A 12,617-nucleotide genomic window follows, 5' to 3' on the forward strand; every position below is an offset into this window, starting at 1 on the left:
TATAAAATCCATAATTTTTTAATACATGCTCCGTTTAACATATTTAATAATGGCCCTAAAAAATAATTGAATTCATTCTATTAAATAAAAAAAAAAAAAATTCAGTACCTAGGTAATAAAATGGATATTTATATTTATTTTTATTGTCTATTTTGTATCAATTTTGTTACTAACCTTTTATCAAACAAATATTCATTGACTATATGATTAAAAAGTTATTTAAGTCGTCATTTTACTAAAATATAGATTTCGAACTAAGTATAATTTGAACTTGTATACATTCCTAACTTGTTCAATATTTATTTCCTAGGACCTTTAGGTTATATTTTGAAAACAAAATTTCAAGCTTCAAACGTATTATTATTAATTTTATACAAAATAACTGTTATAATTCAAAGCTCGATGATAAGAATGTATTTCTGATTTGAGAAAAAAAAGTTCAGTGTGGTATATAAATGGGCTTTTTCTCGAAGTCACAAGCTATTAAGTGGCCGTCATTATCCCGTGAGCTTATTATAGAATAATAATTAATATAACATTTATGACGGTTAATATAATATCACTATCATGATAATAACTTAAATATAGTTTTATATTTAACTTGGTTCATTTTAAACATGTGCGATTATAGATAGAATTTAATACGTTTACTCTCTATTACTACTATTATTATAAATAATAGATTAAATACATCTGCATTATTGCAGTGATCAGTAATATAAAATACACCTACCAATACTATTCAATATTATCTTCAATTCAGTATTTTCGCATTCAATAGATCACTGATTATTGACTGTTGTCTAATATTGTTAAATGTAGTTCAGTTATTAGTTAATATTGTATGATAAGGGACGCAACAAAAATAATACAAAATTATTTGAACGTTAAAAATTAATTAAATAAATTGTATTTTGTAGTGGAAGACATAAGCGCCAAAATGAGATAAGAAAAAAAAGTAGTATCCTACAAAGCATCAATTATAACCCAAAAGTGGGATTATACAACTCATTGGATAAATGCATCCACCTTAGTCTTTAAGTAAGTATCAACAGGTATCTCTATTAAATTCATGTCATTACTAAAATAGGTATTTCAAATAAAGTTACATTATAATATTGTCTTTGTTAATAATTGTATTTGTAAGATGAATGTACATAAAAACTATCAATTTATCAAAGTATTTAATTTGTCGTGATTTTATATTATTTAAAAATCTAAGATAGGCAATTCATGTACCTATGTAAATACTTAAAACTTTTTAATTATTTTGTGTATTAAGTATATTTTAATAATTTAATTTCAGTAAATATAACTTTATATTTATAGTTTAATATGAGCACTAACATTGGGTGATGTTCTGCATTTTACTGTTTTGTAAATTTTAATGATTAAATAACATGGTATACCTAATTATTTAGATAATCATAAGAGAACTGGATTATATTAATTCAAAGTAAATACCTACACTTTTGAATTAATATTACAATTTATTTTTTTAAACCTTTGACACAATGATGTTTTAGCTATAACCACATATGTTATGTGCATTTAATAAGTTTACATATTTTATTTATTGTTCTTCAATGCATATTGAAATTGAATTTAACCAAGAAATTCAATAGAATGAAAGAATTTTTTCAAGTAATTTAACAGAACGAACTGAAGCTCATGTAATATTTCTATTTTATTATTGTTGTAATATCAATACTTTATTTGTTTCAAAAAAAAAAAAAACAAGATTACATATTATATTATGTACGTAGTTAGATAATTATAAAGATAACATTGCGAGCACTTGAAAAAAAAAATATACATTAAAGGTATTATAATTTAAAAGTGTAATGTTAAAAACTTGGCGCAAACACATAATAATATAACTGACCAAAATTCAATCATTGGCTACAAGCCTTGGTGCCAAAACACTGAATACACTTATTAAATGGATAATGCAACTAAAAAAAAAAGAATTATACATATTACATCATAATGAATATAATATGGAATATTATTAGTTGGTGCAGGTCGTTGATATTATGTTTAATATGAATAAGGAAAAAATAAAAAATAATAAAATTATGGTACACAGAAAAATAATAGCAGTGGGACTTCAACCATCATTACAAAAAAAAAAAAAAGTAAATTGTTTAACACATAAATCTAGTATTTACATTTATTATATTGTTAATAAAATATAAACAAATATGGTTGTTTTTTTTTCACCGAAAATTTGCATCCATTTACAATCTTATTTAGATGAAGCAGTCACAGTTTTTTTCTTCTATACAATATCAAAATTACCAAATAATTCTCTTTACTCTTAATTTCGTTTCTTAGCCATTAAATATATGAACAATCGTTTTCTTAAGTAAAAAAAAAAACTACAATTTTGGTTTATATTTTCCACTTCAACAGCAGTAGAAAATATAAATAGACACCAAGCATTAATGCACTAATTATCAGTTTTCATTGAGTATTATAGTATAATATAATATAATATTATTAATTATCATTATTGTTATAATATTATAGTTATTCAATGAAAGGACGAGATTAATATATTTTCGTAAAATTTTTGTATAAATTCAACAAGATTATTTTCTATTATATATTAATTCTCCTATTAAATGATTCTCAAATTACAATTTACACATGTATAAATATATAACTTATAATATATATCAATAGAATATGATTAAGATGAACCTACATCGGTTATGTATCATTATTAATTCTAGTTTTGTCTTTTTTTTTTAAATAATATTTAACGAATAACAAATTATTTACTTTGAACTATCGTAAGGCATACATAATTAAATATAATTTTTTTTTTTTAATACTATTAAGTCCTATAGTTATACCATGTTCAGTATTTACAAATCAATATTTTGATCTAAAAAAAAAATTATTTTCCTAACATGTGAAATACTCGAAATCTTGTTTTGTCAGACTCATTTATGCGTTTCCTTTTGATTTTAATAAATCACATTGACTTTTACCCATTCCAATTTTTATACTAAAATTCTTATGTAAAATTTTATATTTTTAAATAAAGGAATAGGGAAATGTCATAGGGAATACATTTAAAATTTTTTTAGTAATATGGTATAATCAAATTAACGCATTTGTTCAAATGTGTTGATGATGTGCAGCTTTAAAAGCAAATATTGTTTGAAATGTAATCAAAATTATTCCTCTTTCTTGGATAAAAATAACTATACTACTATCCACATCAAAGAAAAAATATTGAAATAATAAGATTTTATCAGATGTTAAGAATGAAATAAAATTACACATTAACATGACATGTATATACTATATATACACGAGATATATATTATGTATTTATGTATATAAAACTAATCAGGCACAAGCTTATAATAAAAAAATCTTGAAGGGAAATTACTTAAAAAAAAACTTAAATGTTATAGGAAATAAAAATACATTGTTCGTTTTAGAATTGGATACAATTCAAATGAGAACTAATTTTCACTTTATAAAAACCAAACGTGTCGTATGGGGAAAGAGGATAATATTTGAAAATGTAAATGTTATCAGTAGGTCTTAGTATTTAGTGGAAACAACAGGATGGGAACCTTATGACCAACTGTTAAACGTATCTTAGGGTATTCCACATACAAGACACGCCTGCTGAGAAGAATTGACTAGTTGAAATAATAGAACACAAGACATTGGGCCATAATCAACACCAATGCAGTTATCGACTTAGTAGCAATAGCAGCATTCACTTCAATGTCGTTGTCAGTAATCAAAACTTTATCGATTACGTGTATGATACCATTGGTGCAACGGACATCAGAACGGTGTACATGTATCCATTCACCACGCCATTCAATTGAGTAACCTAAAAAAATAATTTTCATTTTAATATTTATATAATTTGAAAAAAAAAATATTTGACATAAAATAATTAATAGGATAAATTAAAATATTAAAGATAAGTACATTTTATTTATATACTAAACCATACAAAAATACTTGAAGTATGTTTATCAAAGAATCATAAGATTTAGTATAAAACTGAATTCATATTATAATGATGTGAGCCTACAGTATAATCATTATTATAGTAAATTATTCACCATAGAAATTATTATAAATAGCAAAGACTTATCGTAGTATACGGGGTTATTTTTTTCAAGCATGCCTGTTATTTTAAAACTATTAACGTTTTTGAAATTATTTGTATTACATGATTTTTTATTTTATATTTTTAAGCAGAATATTATATTGATGTATAATAATCAAATTTCAGACAAGTAGTTAAATAATCATAATTTATAAACAATTAAAAATGAATTGTGCGGAGTAGAAAACCAACATTTTACAATTCCTGTGCCACACCACTATTTCATTCATCTAAATTTTAAATAATCATAACTTATTAACTACACGTAAAAAATTTCTTTTTTTCTTTTTTATTAAGCATTCTCAACAAATATTCTGTTATAATATAAACATTTTTTCTAAATAAGTTTTGTTTGCTAAAATAATCACCTATAATCAAGACTTTTGTGTTATCTCACACTTTGTTATATATTTTTATGGAGTTCCTACCAGATCGCTAAGTATTTAAATGAATTTATAATAATAATAATCTTATAGCCTTTCACAAATAAGTGTGCTGAATCAGTTTTGTTTTATTGATTGCCGTATATTAGTACCAAATTATTGCTAAAGTAAAATATAAATGTATTAACTTACATTTTATTTTACTATACGTGAAGAAATTGTACTAGGTATAACTTAAGTCTCTTCTAAAATTGAACATGAAAATCATGTTTTTCCTATCTGGTATTTATCTATTATACCAAGTACAATTTAACATATACTAAAATATTTAAAAATATATTTTACTTTATTGATGATCAAGTAGATGGAATTAACAGTGATAAAGGACTAATTTGGTGCAAGTATTTGTAGCTGGCCGAAAAATTATTACTTACTATAAATTTAGTAAAGTATTCAAAAATAATAACTAGATGTGGTGGAACTCGGTGATAACTCAGAATAAAATGTATAAGATGATACATGCACGCGTCTTGATATATAATATATTATACTCGTAAATAAAATGTGTTTACTGTTTATTATAATAAAATATAAATACTGTAATAGTGTTACATCATATATTATTATATTAGGTATGCTAGAATAATAAAATTGTTTTACTGTCTGTAAAAACCGAATATTTGAACTTTCTATTTTACTATGTGTAATAAATCAATTTCAGATAAATTTGGTTATTAAGTATGAATTTCAACGTACCAATTGAATACACAATTTAACACTAAAAACAACAATATTTTGAATAAAAGTAAATAATGTTTTATCAACAAAACATATTCAATGTAAAAAATCAATGAAATAAATAATAATTGTTTTGTGTAAGGGGAAGAAATCGTGATTTAAAAATAATATAATTACGTACTATATAATTGTTCAAAAAATAACTAATGATTGAGAAATTTCAATAAGCAAAAAAATGTATTATAATGGAAGCATCATAATTACTAATCATTCATTTTTAAGTAATATTCAGTTTTTAATGGATTTTGTACCTTCAGCAGCTTCTCTGATTTGTATATACATGGAAACATCACGTACAGTAGGAAGTTTGACAGACAAATTGTAATTATTATTGGCTTCTCTCTTAAAATCGTCCATTGTAAATGCTTTATCTGCAATGATCAAATGGCGTTCCAAAATCTGACGAGCCTACACAATAAAATTAGACATATGGAAGTTAAACAAAAATTATATAATAGTACTGCAAACATTCATTACTTCACATAAAATAAAATTGTTTGCTCCTATATATATATATATATATATTATATATTATTTACTTACAACGTTCGAGTATTCAGGCATGAACAATTTTTTGTATGCTGACGGGTTATCGATTGCCAATCTTTTCCAAGCAAAGTCTCTGGGCACAAAATAAGTGAATCTTTTTTGAACATCGCCTAGTTGATCGTTAAGCAAGGAAACTTGGCCGAGATAGTTAGTTTCACTATAATAAATTAATATTAAAAACCTTGATTATAATTTATAACTTATAATTTCATTAACTACATCACTTGTAGGTCATATATTATGCTATACTAATTAATATGTATAGAACAAACATATTTTTTTTTTTTTTTTGAGCATTTAACAATAATATTATACTTTAATGGTGTATACGATTTTTACTACATGAGAAACGTTACATAGCTGTTATCACGGTAACTTACTTGAGCGTGGGGTCAGTGGCCAGTTTGCGGTCGACAGTCGATGATGGAATACCCAGTACGTGGTCAATGATGTGTATTATGCCGTTTGTAGCTGCTAAGTTAGCCTGGATTACGGTAGCGTTAACACCGCCACCCTCCAGGGTCAATGTGCGGTTCTTACCATTGGTGACTACGTTGAAGAACAGATCCTTGCGAGGCACTTCTGTAGAAACCTGAAGACGCTAATCCATTGTAGATAGAAAAAAAATTAAAATCATGCACATTATCCTATTATACAATAAAACAAATACAACATAATTGTCTACTATTAAGTGTAATATATTATTATAAATTTAAATAAGTGATGGTAAAATTATTTTTGTTAAAAAATGTCAATAAAATTTATGGAAGTATGCAAATGATATGATATCTTAATTTAGTATAAGTATTAAGTAGATTTTAATAATTTTTAAAATTAGTTGTAATCATCAATTGTTCCTATAGACACTAAAGACGCGATTAATAATATAACTACATACCAATTTTTTTAATTGTCAAAATAAGGTATAATATAATAATTAAGTGTATGAAATAAAAATATAGTTTCAAAACTTAAATGAGAAATTTTTTTCTAGTAAAACTTGTTTATATATACGCAAGTGACTACCTAGTCAGATAAAGTCAGTAATAACTACCTGGTAAGTGGTAAGTAGATAGATCAGAAATTATAATGTTAGAAATGAACGAATAAATTAAACTATTTTTAATAAGTATACATAGTTGATTAAAATCAACTATTTGATGATTTGAAAATACTGAAAATATTTGAACTGTTTGAAAATAATTGAAAGATATATTTTACCGAAAATGAAATATATTATAATCAAATATACTAAAATTAGTAAAATTACGTAAATTACCAATACTAATAGTAAAAAATCTACGTTGCAAAACAGAATTTAATACAAAAAAACATAGTAGAAAATAAGCAAAATACTTAAAGTCAAATAACGTATAGCCGTATAGGTACCTATAATTTTTAAACTGTAGATCACATACCTTATCAATGGATTCAGCAACAATATCATCGATGGAGAGACGTCTACTAACAATATGCAAGTCAAGTAAAGACCTGATGTAAGTACGATTTGTCAAATATGATTGGATAGATGGGTCGTTGAGTGCTGCATTAGAAGGTGCAAAAAGCGTAACATTTGGCATGGCACCGAGTTTTTCCAAAAAATCACCACCGGAATTCATAATCTCCTCGTAGAATCTGTGTAAAACACTGTCTTCTCTATCCTGATAACATGAATAACAAAATAATATATTACTTATTACATTTGGTCACACTTTATGATTATTTTATGGTCTCAAATATTTTTGAAATTTGGAATAAGATAAATAAAAAGTGACTACAATGAAATAAACACCATCATAAATGAAAAATATACCTATATTACGTAAAAATTCTTGTGAATTTAATTTCAACTGTTTAAAGATAAATATGCCACTTTATTATTATTATTATTATTTTATTTTTATTTTTTAGTAATATTATATATAAATTAAACAAATTCAATTTAGTAGTTTAAAAGATCTGAAAAATATACGAAAACCTAATTCTATGCGCATTTAGAAAAAAAATGTAAACATTGTATTGTATTAATTATTTTAAAGGATCTTATTTAAAAAAATAAATATACATAAAGAAATAACAACAATGATATTATTTTCAAATAATAAAACAGTTTATTTAAACATGTATGTTTGTCAAATACATACAATTAAAGTTACAATTTATTGTATACGGAATACGGATATTATATAAACAGACGATTGAGTACTCAGTAAATATACCGTAAATTAGGTTAATTTTACATAATGCTGAGTATTTTAAATCTATCAGAAGAACAAACTGCTTTGTATTATGTATTATTTAACTTAACATAAATCTGTATTCAAATTATTTATCTTTTTATTTTTTTTGGAAACAGTGAAGTTCATATTATTGAAAAACCTATTAATATGTTATAATTTATAATAACTCGTAATCGAACTATCAAACTTATTTCTATCTTTATTCTATTTTTAACCATTTAAATTTAAACTTGAAATATGTAATTATTCAAGACAATTTATTCATTCTCGAAAGTAAAAAATGAATAAGATGAGTAAGTTACTAAGGTTATTAAATTATAATTAATAAATAATACCTTAGCATAGTAAATAATTACGTACTAATATGATTGTATATACTGTACATGAGTTTAAAAAGAAATTTAAGTTTAAAAATAAAATAATTTTAACAATAAAATATGCATACCTTATACGACTGCTTTTATTATATTCAGTAGCATCAAATATGAAACAAAATAAAATTAAAATTTTATAATTTCAAAGTACTTCTAAATAAAATATAAATATTAACTGACCTCAATGAATTGTTTAACAGTGTTATCGACTATCATCAATGGTCTACTAATCAAATGAACCACGCCATTTCTGACAGGTATATTTGCTTTAACAATTTCTGCTACTACAGCTCCAGTTGGATGAACACCATCACCAACAACAGTGTCACTGCTTACGTAATCTAAAAAATAATAATAACATATATTTAAAAAACACCATGGATTTTAATAAAAATAACATTTTTAAAAATAATAAAAATACAATTTTAAAAACTTTTCTAAGTAACTATATAATCAATTATGTTTGTTATAAAAATGTAAACAGCGTATAAAATAGCAATATAGTATTTACGTAATAAGAAAACCCCATAAAACACATACAATATAAAAATTACATTTTTAATTCGTAAATTTCATTTGCATTTTAGTAATTTTAGCTTAACTCACATTTAATTTTATCCCCTTCATCAGCTTTAGAAAAAGATGCTAATACTTTAAGCATGTCAGTAAACGCCAATGTTTTGAATTGCTCGTCTTCATTGGTTGGACCCAAAAATAAAACATTATCTGGAACGATGTGGGCGTCAATCACTTTCACATCGATTTTTTCAGGTCTTACTTTTGGATACTAAATATAATTAAAAATTTAATAAAACCGATAAATTAATTAATATAGATTAACTATCTAGTAAAATAATCTTTAACAGCTCTGATTGTCATAAAATAAAAAGTGTAGATAGATATATAAATGATATATTTTAGATTTAATAATTTATAGTTTATTTTATCTTTATATTAATTGTTTGTAATATTTAAAATTAATTGTTCATTTAAAAATTTTAAAAATAATTAACATGAAAAATAATAATATTCCAAGTCGGAAAGATGTAACAACATTTTATTATTCCCGAAATTAAAAATACAAAATAAAATATAATTTCACCGCTACAATGTCATTCAGGTTTAGAAATGAATTCTCTTAAAAAATCAAATTGATTACAATCATTAAAAATACTGATTATAACAATTCACTCTTGAAAATATAATTTGGTCACGATATATACAACAACATAGGATAACATTACATCGATAAATGACGAGTAAATTATTATCTACGAAAATAAGATTCAGCATCCTATATAACAATGTTTACCAAACGGTGAAAGCTAAGACCTACACGATTGAAGACAATAGAGATACTTGAAATTACTTTTGTAAAGTAATATGAATAATATTTAATTATACTATAAACTTTATATCGAATTCATTAAAAATAATAGTTGTAGAGAGTTAGTAATATCAATAAAATTCATATTCAAGTATTTAAGAAAACTTTTATTTTTAATTTTGAAATGTAAATACAAATATAAAACTAAAAGAGACAGTCATGATGAATAATACAATATTTTATCGTCATAATTTAGTAGACATACTCAAGAATGAAATAACTTTTAAAATGATAATTTTTGATCGTGTTACCTATATTATTATAATAAAAATGGTAGTTTATTTTATTGAACACTCAAAAATAATATAACGGAACTGTGAGCTATACATATTATTATATTTCAGTCTATCTTTTAAAAATATTTATTAACTTAATAAAGAAATTCATGTTTACAAATAACAATATTATTTTTTGAACCACAAACACAATGTGGAATAAATTACATACTATCTATAAATCTATTATAATACTTACATTGGCAACTTCATCTACTGGTATAAAAAATGTATGTCCACCTTGATTGGAGAATACGCTCTTCTTATCCAGAGTTTGTACTCGTTGCAAAAAAGTACTAAAAAAAATTATGTATAATCAAAACACAAAATATAAATTAACAGATAAAGTACTAATATTTTAAAAATATTTTTTACTTTGGACGCTATTCTTATCACTTAATATTATCGGTGAATCTATGTATTTTTAAAAAATATTTTAATACAATTTTAAATAAATTTAACTACATTACGTTTTTAAGTAAATTATTAACACGTTTCAAATTATTGTCGCATTCAAAATTACAAAAACCATAACCTAATGATTAATTACAGCAGAATTAAAATCAAAGAAAAATATTTTTACTATTTTACAACTTTAAAATTATTTTATAATTTTATAAACTTGAGAATATATTTTTTTTTACATTTAATATATATATATGTATACTTTCATAACTCTAACTAACCAATTTTTTTTATTTTAAATTAAGAAAATAGCTATTTAGTGAAGTGTTATTTTTTTATTAAATATTAGTTACGAAAAGAAAAGATACATGTTAATTTTTTTTTCTATACTTAATTTGTAAAATATTATTAGTTTTAAAATGTCATTTGAATTTGATAATTTATTTCTCTGATGAAGTTTAATACTTAAATTAGGCACACAATTATTATGCTGATAAGTATAAAAGAACGGGTATAATCTAAATTTAACGATTTGCCAATGATAAACAGGATGTACGGGTAAAAATGCGTGGTATGCCCCTGACCGAGGTGGTATGGAGACCCCTCAATGAGGTAATTAAACATGTTATGGAAGTGGGTGTAAAGAACTAAAGCGAAAACGATTAAATGTAATTAAAAGAAACAGTACGAGAGGAAATGAGTCGTATAAGACAAAGCGGTCTGCTTTTCAACTCGGAGACAATTTTTAGACGACGCCCGTACGTAAATATCTATCTACATAATATACAACTGTAATTTCTAAAAATTAATTTTATGCGCAAGACTTATTTTGTTAATATTTTAAAATTACTTAGTTTAAACTTAATTTAAATTTAAATTTTCAAAGTAGTTTTTTAAGTTCTACAAATAACAAAATGCGTATTTAGTAGTAAGTCAATTATATATATAAAAATATTATAAAATGTTTACATGAAAATAATAATAAATTTGATTGACTATTATATAGTAAAATGGTTTTTATGATCAATAAAAAAAATGCTGAACAATATTATAGTAAATAACTATGAAAAAATATTTTGTTTTGAATATAAAAATATATGGATAAAATAACCTACAAATGATAACTATTATTTTGTTATTTGTTTCGAAGTTTGAATAGAGTATAAGTGAACATCAGACATTAATATTTCTAATGGGAATCTTAATGAAAACTGTAAATAATTTTAACCATAAAATAAAACTTAAAAAAGTCTATAGGTTTGTGTTTATTAAAAGGTTTATTCTATTGTAATAATCGTGATCAAAAGAAAAGAAACATGATTTTATTCTTAAACAGAAGTTTTGAAGTTGATTAATAAAATAATTAAGTATAATAATAATTAAACAAGTTGTGTCATTTTCTAATTTGCAGTATGTGTACAATAAACAAATGTACGAGTAATATATGATACGGAGAATAATTAACAAGATAATAATAGTATGAAAGGGAGGTGTTATCCAGTGACAGAACTCTCAAGTACTTATATGACGATATACGTCAAATAAATGGGTATTTAAAGGAAATAAAAAATTTAAGTTTTAATAAATTTGCTTAAATTAGCATTCAAATTTTTGAATAACATTATAATCAAAACTTAAATATTTTTATATTAAGTATAATAGATAAATTAAAAAATATTTAAAATTGTTATGACTATGACTTTTTATATCACAATGATAATAATTTCATACTTCAATTAATTATTAAAAAAAAAGAAAATACTAACGGGAACAAATAAAATGCGTGGTTGGTTCTCTCAATGAAAATAATTAATTTTTAAGCTAGAGATGACTTTATAATTAATCTGAAGCATTTTTTATTACGTAGTATATAATTACTTAGTGTGATAACTATCTAAATCCAAGTATTCCGCATTTTCCATGAATTCCCATGCATTAGGATTGTAAACATTTTGAGGACTATTTTTCTTCATTCGCAAAGGTTGTAAAACTTGGTCAATTACGTGCAACACCTATTAATAAATAAAATTTAATAAATATATTTTTTGAAATTAAA

At 23.4% G+C, this 12,617-nt stretch overlaps 1 protein-coding gene across 4 annotated transcripts in view; it reads right to left on the minus strand.

Moving 5' to 3' along the window:
• Positions 1-3,387: 3,387 nt before the first annotated feature.
• Positions 3,388-12,617, minus strand: part of LOC112592446 (fasciclin-1) — a 61,171-nt gene continuing 51,941 nt past the window's right edge. For 2 of the 4 annotated variants that reach the window (XM_025336512.1, XM_025336502.1), the window contains 10 exons: positions 12,440-12,573; positions 10,356-10,452; positions 9,101-9,281; positions 8,675-8,835; positions 8,566-8,577; positions 7,299-7,541; positions 6,261-6,481; positions 5,875-6,037; positions 5,583-5,739; positions 3,388-3,865 (listed from right to left, as the gene is read on the minus strand). In XM_025336512.1, the coding sequence (XP_025192297.1) occupies positions 3,666-3,865; positions 5,583-5,739; positions 5,875-6,037; positions 6,261-6,481; positions 7,299-7,541; positions 8,566-8,577; positions 8,675-8,835; positions 9,101-9,281; positions 10,356-10,452; positions 12,440-12,573 (1,569 nt within the window). In that variant the 3' untranslated portion in view covers positions 3,388-3,665. The remainder of the gene's footprint in view (positions 3,866-5,582; positions 5,740-5,874; positions 6,038-6,260; positions 6,482-7,298; positions 7,542-8,565; positions 8,578-8,674; positions 8,836-9,100; positions 9,282-10,355; positions 10,453-12,439; positions 12,574-12,617) is intronic. The other 2 variants (XM_025336523.1, XM_025336506.1) reach the window with 2 other exon arrangements.

Source organism: Melanaphis sacchari, unplaced genomic scaffold, assembly GCF_002803265.2.
Source record: "Melanaphis sacchari strain LSU unplaced genomic scaffold, SCAv2.0 Contig0_pilon_pilon, whole genome shotgun sequence".
Classification (NCBI taxonomy): Eukaryota; Metazoa; Arthropoda; class Insecta; order Hemiptera; family Aphididae; genus Melanaphis; species Melanaphis sacchari.